General features: G+C 38.2%; 1 protein-coding gene across 1 annotated transcript in view; it reads right to left on the bottom strand.

The window, feature by feature from the left end:
* Window positions 1-3,401: 3,401 nt before the first annotated feature.
* The window catches only part of stk32a (serine/threonine kinase 32A), a 59,952-nt gene continuing 40,920 nt past the window's right edge, over window positions 3,402-22,433 (bottom strand). The window contains exons 7-12 of the mRNA XM_067491881.1: window positions 21,083-21,186; window positions 19,873-19,989; window positions 18,337-18,462; window positions 16,519-16,647; window positions 9,155-9,219; window positions 3,402-5,883 (exon numbers count right to left, since the gene is read on the bottom strand). Coding sequence (XP_067347982.1) covers window positions 5,766-5,883; window positions 9,155-9,219; window positions 16,519-16,647; window positions 18,337-18,462; window positions 19,873-19,989; window positions 21,083-21,186 — 659 coding nt within the window. The 3' untranslated portion in view covers window positions 3,402-5,765. The remainder of the gene's footprint in view (window positions 5,884-9,154; window positions 9,220-16,518; window positions 16,648-18,336; window positions 18,463-19,872; window positions 19,990-21,082; window positions 21,187-22,433) is intronic.

The following is a 22,433-nucleotide window of genomic DNA, read 5'->3' as shown; positions in this document are numbered from 1 at the left end:
ATTTATTGTTTTTACATCTGACAACATATTGTAAATGTATTGCAGTTTCCGGTTGACTGTGCTTATTTTTGGTACCTGTGATGTGTAACTCTGGAGACATTTTGCTGACGTGGCTCTGAAAACTGGTACAGCATGTGAGCCTATTTTTAACACCTTCACGATACACTTTCCTCAGATTTAATATACAATGTCACTACCTTTTACTCAATAAACCAGAATTACTTAAAAGCCCCGCAGCACCATAGTACATCTCTGTGTCACCATATTTTCTGAGTGTTTAGTCTGCACATTATCAGGCACTATAATTCTCTACATACAGTGTAAGGGCAGCTTGGTTCTCTAGACATTGAATCACTGCTGTGACAGACAGGGTTGGGAGATTAATGTTTGATTCGTAACAAGGTAAACATCAGAATCTTTGAGACACTTGGGAACATTTCAGTGTTACATTGTGATGTCAGATATGTATCAATTGTACAGTTAATACGATAGAAATAAACCAGTCAAAAACTTAGTGTTAAATCTCATGGAAAACAGTATTTTATGGATGTCTCTCTCCTTATAGCATCCTCACCTAAACCTGTTATCCCTCATTCTAATCAGTCTGCTGACACTCAAAATGACCATGTACCCAACACCTGCAAGTTATTTCTGCATACTTTTCAGTATTGGAATCTAATAAGGACTTTTTTTTTTATTGGGCGGATTTACATGGATTTAGTACGGGGCCCGGGAATGTACATGGTTGTAAAAAATAAAACTAAAAAACAAATACAAAAAACAGATAAACTTAAAAAAAAAAAAACTTGATGGTTGAAGAAAAAAAAGTTTTGCGAGCCGTTCATAGAGCTTCATTGTGAGCGTGGCTTCATATACAAACCCATTATGTCAGAGCTTGGCAGTAAACACATCTGTCATTTCCACGTGGGCCAAGCGACCCGGAAGTATATTTATAATGAAAACATTTGCGAGATCTCTCAAAAGTTACTGATTTTGTTTTTGCCAACCATGTCCCTCCCCGGGTTCCGTAATTTAGACCGGTCTTTAGCCATCGGGGTGATTTTTGTATCACTAGTACGTTTACCTTAATGAAATAACCAGCTTTTAAAATTGTAATAATATAATAATCATAAAATGCTAAATACTATTTGGGACAGGCGCGACAACGGGAAATATTAGGTTAGCATTTACTGCACCATCCCAAGCTACAACTGCAGTAACTTTAGCAGCGACGGCAGATAAGTAGCTGAACACAGAACCTGCGTGAAACTCATCACATCCTGGATTTGTCTTCAGTATCAGCATTGGTCCGTATATTTATTTTTCCAGTAAACGGTTAAAAACCGGGCTAATATAATAATAATAAACGCAAGCGGTTAGGCTATGATAGTTAAAAATTTTGCTAACGTTAACCATTTCACTTGCAGCTGTACATCATCGTTTAGCTAATACGACATCATCCCACCTTTACGCACCACTGTCATTAACAAATGAGCATCCTAGGAATTAAGTGTTACGCTACTTATGCTTAGCTTAGCTTAGCTTGGCTAGAACTTTGTAGCAAGTAGGAGGCACTTTAAGCACACGCGCTCACCTGTGCTGGTACCATTTAGTTCACTAGACCTGGCGCAATATTTCTTTCTTCCGTTAACTTAACGTTGTTATTTGTTTTACCGTAATATGCACTTCAGCACTGTGGTCCACTATGACAACATTGAAATCAGCGAAGGACTAGGTTGGTATAAGTTTCATATGTGTCTTAGGTGAACTTTTTTTTTGGGGGGGGGGGGGGGGGGGGCTGAGCGTCGCACACAGCGGATCATTTGTCCGCATGTTCATTTGGCATAGTTTTTTTTTGTCCTTTACGCAACCCTCCCCAATTTCTACCGGCCTTGGGACCGGCTCGGGCTGTTGGGGGCTTAGTGTCTTGTTCAGGGACACCTCAGCATGTGGTCGGGAAGGCGCGAAACTCCGCCCCTATAGTCAAGTTAACAGTACCTGATGTACTTTTAATCTTAAACATAAAAAACTGTACTAGATAAGGTTTGTTTCTGCAGACACCAAACTTCTGCAGCTTAAGAATACATTGAATCTGACTGGATTTTTATGAAGGCTGTTATTGGGGGCTTGTTACAGCATACTGCAGGGCTGAAAGTACTGTTTCCATAAGGCAGGGTGAGGAGGCATATGGTGCATGTCAGACACTGAGGATGCATTGCAAAGGAATGTCCTGAGACACCCTGGAAATGAGAGACAGTGAGAGAGACAAAAAATAACAGCCACTAAATATGAAGATGTTCACAATATACTTCGTGTAAAACTGGACTCCTGCCGCTCCTCATTAAAACATTTTAAACAACTTCATGGTTCCTTCATGCAGTAGTTTGAAGAATTAACAATAATTCTTCATAATTGTAACTGCAACTGTGTGAATTTATTTTAATAGCTTGACAGCCAAGAATCCCTGTTTCACATTTGACCACTTATATTCCAATAAGAAAACAATGTACTGTAAACAATTCTTAGTATGGCAATTATGGCAAAACATTATGGTAGTTGAAAAAAAAATGGGAGTCAAAGACCACTGTTTGTAAAGCTGGACCTGATTTTAACCACTTCATGCGCTAACCGGTGGTTAACCAAAAATGATACATCAGCATTTATTAGATCATAATACTTAAAAAAATAAAAAACATAGTATATTTTTATATTAAGACCTCCAGATTGTGTTAATGTTACGAATGATTAGTCTATAAATAAAATTGAACTGAACTGAGCCAAAGCTTTTTGATTTTTGCTTCTCTCTCAGTCATATTATTAAATTTGTCCAATATTTGTACTCTTGGCTGAGTTAAAATTTTACATAATACATAAAGTACAGCAGTCTGTAGTCAAAACAGTAAGTGTACTACTAGTCTATTAACACTGGGGGGCAGCATTACATTTGTTTGGATCAGTGTACCAACCTTCTGGTGGCTCAGTGGTAGATGATTGGCTTGGGATGCAGAAGGCAGCGGGTTCAAATCCCACCACACCAGGTGCTGTCCCACCCAACCACCAAGGGCAATCCAGGTGCGGGTCTCGAGCCCAGCCAAAATGGGAGGGCTGCTGCAGGCAGGGCATCTGGCATAAAAGCACATGCCAAATCAACATGCGGAACATGGTCCGCTGTGGCGACCCCTGGAGGGACAAGCCGAAAGCCATTGATTTGAGTGTACCAGCCGTCTGACAACATTAAAACCTTTTTAACTTTTGAATTCTTTCCTTATTTTTGATTCTTGATTAAAGCTTTCTTTAAAGATATCCTTTTCTAGCCCTTTGTACTTAAATTCCTTATTTAAAATAGCTGGATATTCAGACAGACAGACAGACAGGGAAATAAAGAATGAGCTATTGTAAAATTGATTCAGAATAAAAGTTATTTAAGGCACACCTTAATAGTTTGCAACTTCATCACATTTGAATACAATTAACACAGTGACAACTGAAGGACAACATAAGCTCTATAGAGATGAAACATAATGTTGCCAGACTAAATAATGTCTCTTTAGACTAGTTATCTTTTACCTTCCCTGCAACATCTGATGCTTACCAGAACAAAATAACATAATGTTACAAATGTTATTTACTATGGATTTACCCACTATTACTCCATCTTTTTAACTATCCAACTATATCTCACAGTATACAGAGAAGTCATCTTTGGATCTGTAAAATTACATCAGTGACAACAACAAGAAGAGCAACAACACCAACACAAAGGTAAGTCAAAATGTACCAGTTTTCAATAAAAGTGCCTTTAAATGGAATATTGTTTAAATAGAATTACACTTATTATGGACTTAATTTAGTCGTATTGCAGATAAGATGAAGGTCAATAGAATAACTAGGCATTAGTATAAATCACATTTACCTTCTAATTGTGAAAAAAAGTTCAGGTTTTTACTATATGGAGTTTTCACAAACATTATAGGGGAACCAGCTGTGTGCCATATCTCTAGCATAAGGCATCCCTCTGCAAATTGCAGAGGTAGGTATGGTTTCATGGGTGTGGTTTTAGCCATGTCTCCAGTAAATCTGAAAGTATGAATGGGGAGTATTGCCTGGATATCTTTTTTTTTTCTTCAATAGTTTTCTTGTTAAGAAGAATTTTTTTGAAAAAGAGTATTCAGATTTTTTTTTGCTACATTGTTATCAAGCTGATGCAGAATTGCTGGATACCATTTGCACAAGAGTATTGTTACAGAAGTGGATGGCAAACATGTTCTTCAATAAGAGCAGTACAAATGTGTTGCAGTACAAATGTGGTGCCTTGTCTGGCACATTTGTAATTGATTGTATTCAACACAAAAAAGGTGGGTCATTAAAATGATTTGACAATTTTCAGAAAACAAAAGCAACAAAGAAAATGAATCTTATCCAAAACGAAACATTATCCTTGCCTATAAAACCATTCCTAAGGGAATAAATATTGACTCACGGCTTAAGATTTTTTGTCTTTCTGTGCAGAAATGCTACAGTTGATGAAGAAGCATGTGCAAAGCAAGGTTCAGTGCAGAACATTTAACACTTACCATCTACCTTTTCATAACCATAACCCATTATTTCATGATCCAGCTAGTCTTTTGCAGATTTAGGCAATGGTTGCTCCAAACTGAGACAAGCTAGTTTGATAAAAACCTTTCATCAGGAAGTCCATTTGCTAGGTTTGACTGAAACTTTCAACCTTATTTGTTAGCTTCAATTAAGCAGTTGACTATAAAGTTCCAAGGTCAAGAATGGACCCTTCAGTCTTCATGTTAATCTCCCCAGCATGCTCTGCCTATATCTGCAGCTGATCTAGCTGAATCACTGTGTCAGATATTGCAATCCTAGCATCTAAGCATAATGACCCTTACAACCATGTATTTGCTGCTATGATAAAGTTAGCCATTCATGCTCAAGCTAACAGTTTAGTTCCTTTACGTCCATCGTTGAGAACTATATGGTAGCTCTCCTTGTTTTCCCTTAATTAACCTCCATTTTAATCTTTTGTACTTTTGCTTGAATGTCCAGTCACATGGGCACAAAGACATCCACTCTTTGTTTTTTATGTGTTCTCATCACAGCTACCTAATGTCAAATTTTAGCTCCACTTCAGTATTTAAATAACTTATTTACCAGCAAATGCTCAGATAATACTAAAAATCTGAGTGTCCTTTCAGCAACATAACATACAGCTTTAAGCTATAGTTGAGCACATTAGATTTTATTTCCTGTGTGGCATAGTCCTTTCTCCTTTTTTGGCTTCCTTTGCTCTTCAGCGCACTGCTCAGGCCAGAGGCTGGGCAGACCTTAAAGCACCCGGGTGATGTAAGGGAGCGTGAAATAAGTGACACCCTGCCGAAGGTCATTCCTGTTGGCAACAGAAAAGACTAGTACTGGCACAGCTGCTGCTCTAGGAGTCCATTTCACTCCTGAAGTTCTTGAGCTCTTAATAGTGTGATATATATCTATATCTATATATATAGATAGATATAAATATATATGTACACACACACACGTATATATATATTTTTTTTAGGTAGGTGAACAGTGATGCACAGGTTTGAACAGTGCTGTATTTGTGTGTATACCAAGACGAAATAGTGGTGCAGGAACACTGAAGACTGGATCTGAGTGCTGATCAGCCTTGTGTCTGGTTGTAAGTTGCTGATCTACAAGCTGTAGGCAGGTGCAAGTGATAAAGGAGTAAGTGAATCATTTGAGGTATCCAGTCTTGAGACCTATCCTGATAAGTAGGCAGCTGGCTCGACATTGTTATTCTGTCCGTCCTCTATTGCCTTATTCTTCTCACTCATGGACTGCTCAGAAATCTGTGAGCCCACCACTGCTTTCCTTGGCCTGTTGAGTAAAGAACATGTCTTATTAATATTGGACATACGCCAGAGCCTGAAGTCAAAATAACAAAACTGTTCTATAGAGAAAGAAAGGACAAACAAACAAACAAAAAAATCTAAAATAATATTCCAGACAGTTTACATTTCTGTTTTCACATTTGTCGTTCTGCTTCTGTACTCTTCTGCCTTGTAATGGGAAAATAACAAATATCCTAATTCTTTTATCATTTTATCCTCAAATATACAAGTAGCAATTTCTGTTACTGATATGTTATTATTTAAGGTCTCAGATTCAAATCCAGGCTGGCTGGTGGGATGTTTTCGGTGTGGACTTTACACATTCTTCTGTGATTCCGTGGGTTTCCTCTAGGTACTCCGGTTTCCTCCCACAGTCCAAAGACATGCTGTTAGGTTAATTGGTGACTCTAAATTTGGATTGTTCCGGATGGTTGTCTCTGTGAACAGAAACCCTGCCATATTATTTTTCAGTTGGCCCTTCTTTAGGGAGCCTCAATCAATTTACACCGAGCTAAAACATGGTGCCGTAAAAGCACTCCACTGTTCATTTTAGAGATGTATTGGCCATTTGTTATGAATGATATTTATTGTGACATTTACAATATGATTCAGACTCAAACCAAGTTGTTGTGCGTAAAGGACAACATGGCCATAAATGATTAGGGTCACAAATTCAGTTTCCGGTAGCAAGATGTGCGTGAGATTAGAGGCTATTTAGTAAATGTACATGGCTTATAACTGAATCAAAAAAGATTTTGACTATAGTAATTAATGAATAGTAGAGTCTGAATCATGTAAATCCAGTTTCTCCTCCAGTGAAGGGGGGAGAGACTAAAGAAACAACCTCAGAAGCTGGTGCCACAGTCAAATATAAAAAGAAATGCCTGGAGCCATTTACACAGGGTCAGTCTCAGAGGCAGTGTGAAATATTCCAAATTGGCAATGTTATTCTAACAGTCAACTTCAATGTTTGTCCTCCCTTCAATCGCCAAAGAGAGTGACTATGTTAGACATTTACTTTTCTAGCATTTTCTTTTGCCACAGACTTGTGAGGACCAGAATTAACTGCTGTTATTACCATTTGTCCTCCCTGTGTACTATCATTAAAGTACTCTACTGTGTGCTTAATACCAGTTTCTCACATTTCTTCATTTTATCTCACATCAGGACTTTTTTTTCTTTCTCCCCCAGAAGTGTCCCACAACTGTCCCAAAGCATAGATTTCATTGCCCCGAACATGGTCCCTTTTTGTCCTTTTTTGTTTTTAATAATTTACACTGAATCAGCACCGAGAGAGATGACCGCAAACCTATTCGAACGTCACTCAAGAACCGAAGGCTGGATCAATCAGATAAGTGACCTTCAAAAAGTAAAGTTACCCAACAGCAGTGTGAGAAACTGGTGGGGAGCATGCCACAAAGCATGAAAGCAGTGGTTGCTAATTAGGGTTTTTCCATCAAATACTGATTTCGGAATGTTCAAGCAATGTAAAAGCATTATCACCAGTTTGTTTTCAGTTGAATAGGGTTTTGTTTTATTTGAATTATTCAAAGTTCCATGATAATCATTTTTGATGTTTCGATTTGTTGTAGTTTCCTATAAAATTAGTGATTAAAATAACACTGGATTCATTTAGAATTTAGGATAAGTATTGTATGTGTACCTTTAAAGGACGAAACCTGAAAAATTGCTCATTGAGCTATATATATAGTCTACTATCTAGAACTCAAATTCCAAACAAGTTGGGAAGAATGCAATGAATTGCAAATCTCATCAACCCATATTTTTTTGAAACTGAGACATTTTAAAATTTCATGGAAAATACTAGCTCATTTTTAATTTGATGACAGGAACACATCTCAAAAAAGAAACAGGGTGATGTATAGCATCCACTCTAATTTTAACAACTGTGTTTAAACGTCTGAGAAGTGAGGAGACCACTTGCTAAAACTATGGGAGAGTTTTGACCTTTGACCTTATCCCTTGTGCACAGAGAATCTTTTGATGATATTATATACTGGATTGGATCGATAAAGTCTGCACAATTTTATGTTGAGGAACATTTTTCGGAACTTATTTGGCACAGTTTGTCAGATTGGTGAACCTACATTTGAGAGGCTCTGCCTCTCTGAAATGCTCCTTTTATATCCAGTCATGTTACTGACCTCTTGCCATTTCCCTAATTAGTTCTCAAATGCTCCTTTATTTGTTTTTGATTTGCAGCAATTACTTTTCCAGCCTCTCTTCCTACTTTTTTGAGATGCGCTGATTTAGATTGTATTTGGAATACAATCTAAACTTTATTATTAAACACATTATTCATGAAAGAGGATTTACTGCAGGAATGTTAGATTAGACTGACTTATTTTTTTGTTTAATGTATACAATAATCTGACAGCTGATTGCAAATTTATTGTCTACGACAGCGAAATCACAATATAGACTAAGCAATATAATAATAATCGCAATTATCAAAACGTGAATCATATACTTTCAGAATAGCCTATCTCATTAGTCTTTTGAAGAATTGATATCCCATGTCCCAAAATGGTCCCAGATCCTGAATCTTTGTGTTTCTGGTGCTATTTTACAACGGGACAGCATTAATTTCAAGCCCTGTCTGGCATAATTGATTTGTGAGGTGCTTGCTAATGTGTTACCCTTGGGAAGACTGAGACTGATGAATGATTTAGAGAGGCTATAAGAGAGAGATGATAATTTAGATTTCATTACATACAGGTATCTTCTGATCTATGGTCGCTTTATTGTATTAGTCTTTACTAACGCTAAGCAGCGGTGGATGCTTTTGAATTTGCTTATACTCAGTACAGTATAACATCAACATAGGAGACCCTCCTCTTTGCCAACTTCTGTGTTTCTATCTGAATCACACACCCCCATATATGGACCAGATCCTCTTCCACAAATAGCCACATTAGTGTCCTTTCACACCATCCTACATGCTTTCACCAGACAGCAAGTAAGACAGTTTTTTACCATTTTAAAGCTATGCTCCTGAATTCTTTAATAAAAAAATATTCAGTCAGAAATACTCAGAGTATTTATTAAAGATTTTGCAAACTGTTTAATGTTATTTTTACTAAATAAACATGTAAAATGCTTCATTAGTTTTAGAAAGGAGGCATAATATTTTAAACATACAGTATTTACGGTATTTGTACTGTTATAGTTTTTCACCAAAGATGTATAGAACTGGCTGTAGAGAATATGTAGGGAAGGTAGTGGAGCATCCTTACTTTTCTCTGTTAAAGACAATGAAGTCTCTCTGGACATTGTCCAATTGTTGCTGCAACTGACCATTCTGGAGGGGAGACAAAGAGAGAACAGCATCATCAACTCAACAATCATAGTTGGCAGCGGGTTGTTTTGGAAAAACGACAGAATTACAATCATTAGTCATTTATTCACAGGAATAGAACAAGTATTTAATACACAATAATAGTTTTGTACTTGTCCCTGCTTTCATAGTGCAAAATGTTTACTACACACTTTACTCATACTAGTTACTTCTTCTGTTGACCTAACAGAGGACAGTTGTACTCTGATGTCTTCACCTGCTCCATGTACTCATACATATTTGACCGAATAAATCATGTGCATCCTGCGCCATTACACCCGGTGTCGTCTCATGACTGTAGTGTCAAGTCAAGTACATAGGTGCTTTCTCTGTCTCCCAATGAGGACAGAGATCACAGAGATACATCATCATCATAACACTGCTCTCTGTGTATGTGTGCAGGTGTGTGTTTTCACACGTGTGTGCATGTGAAAAATTACATAAGACAAAAAAATTAAGATGCCAAAGTGTTTATTCTGGTAACTCACCAACTGGGTCCTTTTGAAATGGTTCATACATTCAAAAAGAAAAAGAAAAATGCCAACAGTTGCATATGTGCAAGTGCTGCTTCCCCACAAACCTCAGACTCATATTGGTTGTGTATATACAAGTAGCAGAAAGTGTAGCTTGTGTATTCCGATTCAGCATCTGTACAAGAGTGATGTAGAGCAAGTCAAGAAATCAACTGATTTAGGACAATTGAAAAACTTTTATCTGTGAGTTTGTGGTTATGGGAACCAGGTCACAGCAACATCAGAAAAGACAGCACGTTTGCACAAACGCAGAAGGAGCCTACATAACTACCAAATATTCGGACAGAGACTGGGAATATCTGTGTCATAGGTAATGCAGATTACAGAACAGATAAAGAAACGGGAACGGGCAGAGAGAGACAGAGGAGGAATACTGTACATCATTTGTCAAACAGCAGTGATAGATGTGATACACAAGTGACATGACAGATGACAGACTCAAGGTATGATGTAGTGTCCCACTCAAGCAGTCGTAACATATTCTTAGATCAAAGGCAAGACATGAAAACACCTCAGTTGTGTAACTTTCCCTCTCTCTGCATCTGTACCACTTAATCTCTCTAGTTTCTGATGTAAAACTTGAAAAGAGCCACAAAAGACAGTTTACCAAAACTGCATAGTTAATCGGTTGCAGGGAACATAAACCGAGCTTGCAAACAAATGCTTGCAGTGGAATTTCTCCCTAAGTCAGTCAGTGTTCGGTGCCTGGTAACCTTTACTGGTAAATGAGCAAATAAACTAGACATTTGAGCCTAAAGTTTTGAGGTTCCCATGCTAGTGTTTTAGAAGCACATTTTGTAAAAACACTTAACTATTATTGTTGACCATTTGTCAGTGCCCTGCTTCAGTCTTAGTTTCCATAAGCTACATGCAAATCAGGGCAGGCCTTCAATAAAAAGAATGGAGGCAATGGCAGTGGTGCATTGGATGCACTTATTTTGTTGAATTAAGAACTGAACTGCTGACTCACTTAGCACTGAAATTGTATACTTATGTACTGCATAGTAGGACTTTTTAGCAAGCTAATGGATGTCCCCAAATGTAAGGATTGGATCCTTGACAACACTAGATTAACTGGGATACAGTGTTTCTATTGTTATTTCAGTATTTTAGACAGCATTGACAGATATCCTATCTTGCCTTGAATACATAGCGAGAAAGTTTTGGTGAGTTTCAGGTAGTAGCAGGTAAACATGTCCGAGGTAATTTACCTTTGAAGTCAAAAATACTTGCGGTTCAGTTTGTATAACTACATTTTGTCTTTAAACCCAGGCTGTGAAAAATGTCGATATCGTAGCAATCTTTTTTCCTCTTTTGCACTTGTTTTGCCCTTCACCACTTTTCTACTGTGTAAATCTTTGCTTTGTCAAGGCTTTGATGGCCACCGAATGAAATTGTTTTGCATGTTCTTGCTGCTCGCTGTCTTGATCTTTGGGGGTTAGATGGGGATTGTTGATTCCTTACTTTAGGACTGGAGGAGTGAACAGATGGAGAATGAAGGTCTTAAAGAACCTCGGCTTCTGTGCAAAATAAATCAATAAAAACAATCCTATGGTCTTGCTGAGAGAACAGTAACGTCGCTTTAACGGTGGACCGTTCACCACTTGTTCGTCTCTCTCTGTCTCTCTGTATTTGATGGGTCTAAAAAGACAGTTCAGAAGCTAATTGCTCAAACTGCTAGATTAAACTTTCCATTTAATGAGACAAACCAACAGGGAGTACTGCAGGGAGTACTCTGCTGGACAGGAACCCATTGAGCACATTTCTCAATGTCCTTGTCTAGGCTCACTTTACCTGACTCTGTTGTATGTTAATTAAGTGATTTTACGTTATTGCAACTCTTTTTGCTTAGCAGCAACCAGACATACAGTAAATGTTTATGCACACAATAATTGCAGAGGATTGAATGAAATGCTAAAAGTCCCACAGCTTTGACATGCTACACTAAACACATGTATAGTTGTTTACCATGGTTTTAATTTTATGTGATTTCTGTTATTTTCAACATAAAATTCAGTGTGACTTGCTGCAACTATAAATTATGTTTCTCATGACTGCATGTGGCCACTGGATGATGTGAGAGATAAACAGTCTTTTTCCCCTCCAATGGAGACAAAGTCTTTAAACCCGTTTTCTTTTATGTCTTTATGTTTTACTCCATGATGCTGAAATATTTGTTCTTTTACATTCACTGTCACATAGTTTTACAGCATCAGTACTAGTGCTTTAGTAATCTTAAATCTGCAATAACTGATTCTCTGGTCACAATTGTTTAAACAAATGTGAATTTCAATTCTAAATACCTTTTTTAAAAAGCAAAAACAAAACAAAAATAACAATGCTGTGTAACGAAGGTCAAATTCTCCATGTTGTCAGCACACTTGTGATAGTTTTTACATTAGGGTTATTAATATGAATATACTGGATTCCCAATTTCATCCACACAGTCACAGATACACACATTCATCCATTTCTCCAGGTAAGTGGATAAGTGTTAATATCGAGTCCTAGAATACAAGTCATGGTTGTGTAGACAGATTACTTTACTTGGTCAACATGGTTACATGGTCAACAATCTAGACCATATAAATTGCTTCACTATTATTAGAAGACTCCCAGAAACTATTGTAATGAGCCAAAGAGTAAGAAAAGAGGCAAACTTACTTTGCAATGGTACAGGCTGTATGTGAGCGTGAATACTGTTTTGTTTGAAGGCAAGTTTCATTGGTGTGCCACAGTAATTTAGGAAAGTAACCACACCAACTACACACTACTACACTATTGCTGACAAATGCACACATTCAAATCATGACTCATTTGATTCTAGTTATTCACTGCCTGTTTTCTCTGAATATTTTATTTCTCAGTGGAAAAAATATAAAGAGGATGTATTTTTAAGGATGTATTGCTAAAGTTTTACTTTTGACAACTAAGAGGAAATGAGTGAGTGTAGAAATTATAATTATACCAATCATTGATACTAGTGGATCCAACAATTGTAGACATTTTCACATTTGTGAAAATTTATTTAGAGCAAAAAAGATGATAAAATATTTAAAATTATATAAAAAAACAATATTTCTGCCTGCTATCATTATCTTAATAGTGAGAGTTGGTACATCAAGATAAAAACCAGGAAACACCAACGATTAGCTGCCGCTGCTCCCTCCTCTGAGTGATTGTTATCTTAGAAGTACTTTTAAATGAATAAATTGTTTCATTTGACATCTGAACCTTGCTGCATACACCTATTTTTCACTACTTAATAATTTATCGTGTCCTGACGACATACTGTATATCTGTGTTGACCTGCCTACACCGGCTGCTGCACCCATCACTAGCATATTTCCATTCGCGTCAGCCAAAATGAAGATGGAAAGCCATGACAACATGCTTTTCCACCAGCATTCTGGCCTCACCTCAGCATCCCTCCTCGTCATGGGTACATCCACAGAGGCCCTGGATGGAGATTCGCTATTGACACTATGAACCCTATACCCTTCCTGTGGTCATCTTACAGGTATCCACTATGAAAGCAGGACGGGATGGGCAGCTGACCACAATGTGGTATAACTAACTTAGCTAGGTCAACTGGCTCTAACAGAGTTTGTCGCACCAGTATCGTCCCCTTCAACATCTGCTCACTAACCAGTGTCATCTCGTCTGTGATCTTGTCAAGGGTTATGGACTTGATTTCCTCTGTTTGACTGAGACCTGGTAGCAGCCCATGGCTTTGCTGGGCTTAATTAGTCCACTCCAGCTGGATTTGTTTACAGCTATCAATCACAACTCAACTTTCATGGTATCCCCTCTATCTCTTCCCACATTCAGCTCATAGGAATCCACATTTCTTCAAATCGCAGGCCCTGTTCCAACCATCTCAGCCAATCTATACTTCCTGGATATTGTTGCTAGTCTATGCCCTTTGTCCCCTAATATTATATTATTGGGAGACTTTAACATACACATGGATAATGTCAACAACTCTCTTATTAAGGATTTCACTTCAGCTTTGGACAGTTTTATACTTTAACAATGTGTAGACTCACACACTAAAGGTCATATCCTGGATCCCGTCTGCTGTTCTGGTGTCACCCCAACGATTTGCATTGCTTCTGAACTTCCTTCACTGATCACAGCTTAATCTCCTTTATAGTCAATTTACCAATATTCAAAACCAAGCTCTCCCATCAAATACAATTCCAGAACATTAAAAACATTGACCTATCTGCTCTCACTGATGGAATTAACAACCTTAACTTGCCCAATATCTCCTCTACAAATGTTTTTTTTTCACTACAATAACGGACTTCATAATCTGCTGGACTCCTTTGCTCCTCTGAAAACCCGGACTGCTTCATTCTCCCACTCTGCTCCATGGTGCCTTTGTCAGCTCAAACCCAAAGGCTGCTGCCTGGAACATCTGTACAAAAACACTGGTTTCACTATTCACAAGGACATGTTTCTCACACATAGTTCACTATTGTCTGCTGAATCTATCTATTATCCATCCCTTATAAACTCTGAGGAAAGAAACTCTGGAGCCCTTTTTTCCACTATCAGCATTCTCAAACCCCCAGACTCATTTATTCCTCTTTTAATAGTTTTATGTTCTTTTTCAATTCCAAAACCGAAAATATACACCTAACTGTAACCTCTATTTACTACTACACGTTCCTACCTGTTCTTCTCGCTCTAGCTTTCAACTTCCAACCACTAATGATATCTCCATTATCATCCATAAATTGAAACCCTCCTCATATATACTGGTTAACGCCAGTCTCCCTTCTTTGACTACTTTTATCACCAACATTACACACTCCTCCCTTAGTTCAGGTATTGTCCCATATTGAAAACTGGAATTATTACTCCCATTCTCAAACAACCTGGTATAGAACATTTCAATTTTAATAACTTCATGCCAATTATGAATTTACAATTTCTCTCAAAAATCTGGAAAAGAACGCTTGCTGCTCAGATCATCTTTCGGCCAATAACCTGGATGAACAATTCCAATTAAGTTTCCCCCCCATTCTTAGCTCAGAGAGAGCCCTGGTAAAAATCACAAACTATCTCCTGTGAGCTGCAGACTCTGGACTACTCACTATTCTTATCCTCCTGGACCTCACAGAAGCATTTGACACAATTTTTTACCCTTTCCTTCTCAAACGTTTAACTTCTATTGGCATCACAGACATTGTACACATCTGGTTCACTTCATCTCTGGCCGCTCTCGGTTTGTTCAGTTGTCAATACTGGTGTCCCCCAGGGCTCAGTCCTTGGCCCCCTCCTCTCCATCATATACCGACTCACCCTTGGTTCAATATTTAGTTCAATATAGTTACATCCCGTTTAGATAATTGTAATTCTCTCTTGTTTGGTTTGCCCCAAAAATCCCTCCAAAAACTTCATCTGACTCCCAGACCCCTCACATTCAAAGCCATCCATAACCTTGCACCCCCATACCTGTCAGACCTCCTCCTGTCATATACACCCGCATTCTTCCTCAGCCCACCTCTAGTCCACTCCTTACACTCACCTGTCTTCTATGGGAGCTAGAGCATTTAGTCGCTCTGCCCCCCATCTCTGGAATTCCCTTCCACCTGACCTCCGATCCACAGACTCTCTCCCCATTTTCAAATCCCATGTTTAAACTCATCTTGCCTATTTCACCTAAATCATTAAACAAAAACATTATTTTTCTTCAAACTGTTAATGTTACGTTGTTTTTTTAATATGCTACTGTAACTAATTTGTTGTTTTTACCTTGTGTCTGTAAGGTGATCGTGAGTGTTATGAAAGGCGTCCCCGATATGGTAACTGAAAAACTACATAATAAATTGATAGAAATCCATTAAGTCACCTCTTTGGTAGCATGTAGCAGATTTCTTTTATTGTATTGGATGGTAAAGCCATATTTAAGCATTTTCCCTTTGAATGCCTGCCAGAGAAAATTTTTGTATAGGCGTTTTTATCGATTTTAGGGTTTCCTCATGACTGTGGGTTGTGTTAACCCAAATGACGATGTGTCATTTAAGTTGCAGCTAACCTTGAAACACCATTGATCAGTTCCCACCGCTGCGCTAGACCCAAGGGGAATTAAATAAAGTCTCTGCTACTAGTCGTACCTGCCTAACTGCTTTCCCTATCGTGTGTGTGTGTGTGTGTGTGTAATGTCAGTATATATCTGTGTGTTCCCCCCACGTGTGACTTGACTGGGTGATCCAATTAACCTCGCAGTGCCTCACAGTAATTTCCTATCAGTTTTCTATATACACCCAGAGGACAACAGCTGATGCATGTGGACACAGTGAAATGATAAATTGGAAATAAAAAAGCTTGATGATTGCATTCTATGCCTTCCTCATTTGTAGAGCAGGCAGGTAATACATGAAATGTGTGCTCCCCATTCCCAATAGCAGTTAAGACACAAAGGAAGCAGCACATCATGTGTATCCTGGCCAAATTAAAGCATTGTTTCAGCTTTCTTTAATGAATAATGACGATCTGTATACAACTGATTGCAGAATATACCCAATGAAATTTTAAACTTTTAAAGGAGCAAAGAGCAAAGTCTGAATAATATATGATCTCTCAAAGTAATTTGATAAAAGTCAGCTTTCCACTGTCTCTTGACATAAGTTACATCATCATTGTGTGACAAATCCTTTTTATTCTTCTAGTGTAATGTGTAATTATTGTGTTCAGTGTTTCTAACTGAAAGTCCCACCTGTGGGGAGCCATCAGATCCCTGGTCCTTGGTTTTTCTTGCAAGCCTTTTCTTCTTCTTGTGAAGTGGCTTGGACTCGAGGATCATTTCTTCCAGCTCAAATGTAGGATCACAGTTTAGTCTTCTTCTCTACAGAGACAAACAGTACAGGGACACATAATAAACATTCACCTTAGAAAAAGTACTGTATGTACTCTTACAGTTAACTATTTCAGTCTCTATTGTACTACACTAATATATCACTATATAAACGATGAGATGGACATGGATGTCAATGTTGATAATATTACTTTTAGCACAAGGGAGGAATACTATTCAGGATGAAGTTAAAAAACACAACAAAACATCTGCTGTTCGACATAGAATAGTACTTATGCAACCCTTTTTTATTTTACAGGAAATGTCAGGTGAATGACAGCTAGTGAAAAGGTTAAGAGAGATCCCCCTTCATACTTAAACCATAAGAGTTAGCAAAGATCTAATGACAGAATGAGCTTATAATTAGGTATACACTGTCAATTCCTCATTGATTTTCTACGCGTTTCCTCTGCTGTGCCAGACTGGCTGCTGTGGAGACCCTCTGTGCTGCAGTTGCTTGAGAATTTTACTGGAATTAGATAGTCATTTAGTCATCACTTCTCTTGCAACAATCATTATTCTGCATTTCCTCAGCTCTGGCACCAAGCAGTGACAGTTATTGTCATCTTGCTGCTTCACCAAAGCAATAGAGGTCAGTTTTTGTGTTGCTTTATCTTTGAGTGGGGTTTCACTGACTTACAAAGACAGCTGTAATTATGAGGGATGTCCCGATCCTGGTGTTTGGATTCCAACATGATCTGATTCCTTTAGTATAAGGCTGATTATTATTATTAGCTGATACCAGTTCTGAAATACCTACATTCACCAACAGTACATGTAGTGTGTCTTAAACACTACAATAGATCTTGATACAAATATTGGAGTAAAAATATAAATTTTAAAAGTTTAAAAATGTTAAAGGTTAAACACTATTAAGTTAAATCTTCTTAAACCACTGAATACAAGAATCTTTGTAACATTAGAACTGTGAAGTGGCTTTATTTTGGCTGATACCAATCCTGATACTGATACTTAGTATAAGATCAGGTCATCTTTTCTAATTATGATGATTTTTTTTTTACGTGAGTGAATCATTTTTTCTTTAATTAACTCTGCATCTACAGTATTTTTAACTAAGTTACAGTTGGAGCTTGATTTTAATATTTCCATGGTTAAAGAGTTATTGCAATTTTTTGTACTGCATACTACAGAGAATACAGCCAACCAAGTAGCCTGACATGTTGCTATAATGATCAGAAGACCACCTGTAAAACTGTCATCATAGGCTGGATTCTGTGCATTATGTGTGCTTGCATCCTTAGTGGGAGATCCAGCTTGGCCCAGGAGGGGGCAGTGTCTACACCCTAACCATAGGCTGTGTGTGAGCTTGAGTAGAAAAGAATTAAGTGGGTAGTTCTGTTACAGCTTTCTTTCCCCATAAGCTTAGTTCCTTAAGGGGAAATACTGTGTGTGTGAATTGAAATGGTGTAGTGGCAAAAGAGAGAAGGGTTATAATAAAGCTGCAAATTAGTTTGAATTAAGGTATCCACAGATAGCTTTTTATCATGGGATGCTGTTTTCTTTTCTTTTGAAACATTCAGTGGTGCTGTGTTTTTCTGCCAGTTTATAGAGAAACAACAGAGCAGGAAATGTCAGAAAAAACATTTTGTTCTCTTCAGATGCTAGTAGTTTGTTGGGTGGCATACTAAGGGAGGCGCTCAGTTTATTTCTGATACTCACGTTGGGAATAAAGCCTGGACGGAGCTGTTTGCTGAGCACAGCATCCCAGTTGACATCTGACATGTAGTCCAGATCCTGCAGCTCTGCCAAACAGGAAATGCGTTTCTGGGCATCTATGCACAGCAACTGAAAGACACGAAAGGATTAGAATAAGAGCGATTGTCCACGAGGAGGCATGGCTGAAAGGTTAAGAGGGAGAGTCCCATTCAGACACAAGCACATGTTTGCGCTTAAGGATGCGTCTGAGAAGGAGGATATAGGGACAAAGGGGCTGGAGGTGGAAGATACGGAGTAAAGGATCGGGGGAGGGGACGATAAAGAGTGACAGGAGAGGAAAAGGAAATTATATGAGTTGTGCATTGTGAACGATGAAGGACAATTACAGTGAGTAATGTATTTTCCCCCCCTCACATTTTCGCTTTCTTTAAATCTCTCGGTCTCACGCACATTGCCTTTCTTTACCTCTCACACACGCATTTACACATGCGACTGGAATGCCAATGAGGCACGAGGAGTCTGAGCACGAAGCAATGCAACAGTTAGACTGCAGTGGAGCTCTGCCAGGAAAAAGCCCATAAGCTACTGCAATAGTGTATGTGTTAGCTTTGGAAGTGGCTTAACTGATTTAAGAAGTCTAACTCTAATAAATTAAAATAATATACTGTCATAATCGACAATTAAAATTAGAGTTAATTAAATAGCCAAGGAGACATACTTAATTCAGCTGCTTTGGGTTTGTGACTGTGTACCAAATGGTACCATTTTTCACAAACAATACTGTTAATGCTGATACTTATAATTCGGAAGCCCTACTTTTCACTGCATGATTTCGAGAAAGCAGTAAACCACGTGTTTACAAAGTAGGACTGCAGCAATTGCTATTACCACATATTTAAAATTCTCTAGATGTATTTTAGAGCCGTGCTTGTGTTTGTAATAGATAACTGTCGTCCCACAGGAAATAAGAATTCAAACGTGAGGTAAAAGTTATACAAAGTGGCAAGTGGACTTGGCTGTCAAATTGATGACAAGATGACAAGTTGGCAAGTGCAAGTTTAAACAAACAACTAAGTAACTTTCTGGAGGTGTGTTGGACCTAATTCAAACACCACTCCTGTTGTACAAGGTGACACTCTCACCCACCCATGTTTGGACAAGGTTTGTCACATACTCAGATCCTGGGCTGGTAGTTGCTTCAGTTCGTTAGTTCTGTTAAATGTCACCATTGGATTGAGCGCACATGACGCCACTGTATGCTGAAGCTGCCATGCTTACTCCTCAGGTGTGGCATAAGTTATCCCTTCAGGCTTTGTGCACTGTAAACATAATTCCATGATGTTCTTTGGTAGACGTTTGAAAGTTTTGATAAGTAGATTTCTTAAGTAAACTCTGGCACATTTTAGAGGGTCACTAGTCTAAATGAGCTGGTAACCAGTGGGGCACAGTATAACATAGAAAAGCGACAGATTAAATCCATATCCTCTATACCTTTACTGTTATAGTACATTTTAAATTATGCACATGCTAGACATTTACCTTTCTGAGAAGAGACTTCATCTCCAGAGACCAGCTTGCCGGGTAGCTGGGATGGACCTTGTGGAAGGTCTGAAGAATCTCATTAGTTGGTGTGCTGGATCTCATGACATATGGCCTCTTAAGACAGAAAAGTAAATGAGCAAGGACAGTAGGTTACAGACAGCTTGTATTCATAGCCATTCGCTGGTTGGAGGAGTTTCTTTTTGTAAAATGTGTGTCTTAAAGTTTGCACCTCTATCAGGTATTTCAAGGTGAGGATGGTGTTTAGAAAAGTGGGTTAAAAGAAAGTCTGGGGACAGGATTATAGAGGACCTTCCAGAAAGTGGAATATGAGAGAGAAATGGGGCTAAAGTCTAGAGTTTGTCACTGACTATTTTCTGGAGATTGCTTTTGTGATCAGCAGCAAACAGTGAAAGTTGAAGAGTACTTAAAAATCACAGGATGTGAAGAGCGAAGACTTGAGGTATCTTAGTGCAGGCAAGATGACGCTTTGAGGTCCAACAGAGGAGAAACATTTTAAAAGGGGTAAAGTCTAGAGGTAGAAAAAAGCTTTAGGGAGGACTCATTGAGGATAAGCAGAATGCGTTTGGCCTAAGCATAATCAGCACTGTTATGGAGAAGGTTGGAAGGTGGAAACACTGAAAATGTTAGAAATTTATTCCAATAACATTTTATGACAGCTCGCAATCAGCTGCAGGTTCTGGGCCCAGGTCAGACAGCGGTTACTGAAGTTGGTGTTTATACATCATCCAAAAATATGAGAAGAAATTCTGCCCGATAGAGCAAGAAGATTGAGTGAAAACATTATGTCCCTTGTTTAGTTCCATGAAATCAGAATTAAACTCCTCCAGATGGGACTCGTAAAGTATTAAATAAATAATATTTAGAAAATCAATTCTAATTACATGGCTCTTGAAATAACTCAGATTCTATCTTCTCTCTCTCCTGCAGCGATTCATCTCACACCATGACTAAACATTTAAACATCTTCTCCAGTAAGGTCAGCTTAAATGTAAAATTCAATTACAGCTTCACCTTCCTTTTTGTTTGCTAGAGACGGGAGATTTATTGTATGATTTGCTTTAATGCTGGAAGGACTTTTCCAGCACACAGATTTAGGTGCCATATGAATTTTTATTTGTATTGTTTATTGTGTGTGCCAGCCCGGATGTGGACAAGATGGTGGTTCTGTACCCTGCATGCGACTTACCTGTCCTCTTAGTAACTCATAGGCTGTGATGCCCAGGGACCACCAGTCGACTGAGAAGGAGTAGCCTGGGTGGAACCCTTCGAAGTTCTGAAAAAGCTCTGGAGCTAATAGATAAAAAGAATACGACAAAATGACATTTGAATGGTTACTAGCTTAGAAATGAGTTTCTTGTTTCTAGGTATTAGGCTGCACAGAAGAGGTTTATCAACTACTGACAAGCCAGTTTTCAAATATAACCGATGAGGTTTCATTATGGTTCTATCAGCCTTCAACAACGAACGTGTTTGTATTTTTACTTTTGTGTGCCATTTTGTGAGGATCGCTTAGTGGGTTAGTCCAAGTTGTGACTCTCATAATTCTGAAAAGTGTTGCACAATAGGACAGTGCTGCTGCCATAGTAGGTCAGTACACCATCACTGCCAAATTTGAGCAATTTAAATAACTTTCTAGCCAAATAAAACAAAAAGGATTTGCAGGTAACTGATTGTAACCATATCAGCATAACTGTTTTCCCAACTGTTACTGCGACATGACTAACATAGCAGACGTTATTTTGTGAGACTTGAGAGTAGTGACCTTGTGTCACATAACCAAACCGACTGCTCCTTTATTTTATTTGACAGTATTGCTAAGAAGTTTTTGAACTGACACATCAAATTGAAGACACAACCTACTGTATATATGTAATTGTCTGCATTAAAAACCTTTCCACATTAATAGCAATTTAGCTAAAATGTTAATGTGGTGGTTACTTTTGTTCTACACTTTGCTAGGAAATATTGTACTTTTCATCTGCACTACATTTATTCAACAAGTCTAAGTACTGGTTACTTTTCAGATTGGATGTCAAGTGCAGATCTATGGTTCTCCGCTGCCAAGCAGGTGCATTAATATGATTCTTGGGTAGTAACTGACCGGCATCCTATGTAAATAAGAAGGAAATGTAATTATTGGTAAGTTGTGACCTTGTAAATGATAAATGTCCTTACTATAAAAAGTTCATACCACACATTATAAGTTATAAGTAGGCCTACAATAATATTCAAAGTTTAGTCAGCATATAAAATTATATTATTATTACAATATTAACCTACAATCAACTTAGAAACATTTGATCATACGCGTTGACATAGAAACACTCTGTTCTTTCACTTCATGGATCAGTTTGTAAACTTCTTGGCGAAGTGGCAGGTAAAATGTGAAACTTCGGGGTCTCCCGCTTTGCTGTCAGGGAGCTTGCCAAGGATACAGATGGTTGAGCTGCATGTGCGGCAGGGAGTGATCGTTAGTTGGTCATGTGACATGAAGTCACTACTCCCACGTCTTAGGAACTAAATTCTACAGTTATGAA

The sequence above is a fragment of the Channa argus genome, chromosome 22, assembly GCF_033026475.1.
Source record: "Channa argus isolate prfri chromosome 22, Channa argus male v1.0, whole genome shotgun sequence".
NCBI lineage: Eukaryota > Metazoa > Chordata > Actinopteri > Anabantiformes > Channidae > Channa > Channa argus.
The sequence above is the reverse complement of the archived record's forward strand: the minus strand, read 5'-3'. Positions and strand labels throughout refer to the sequence as shown.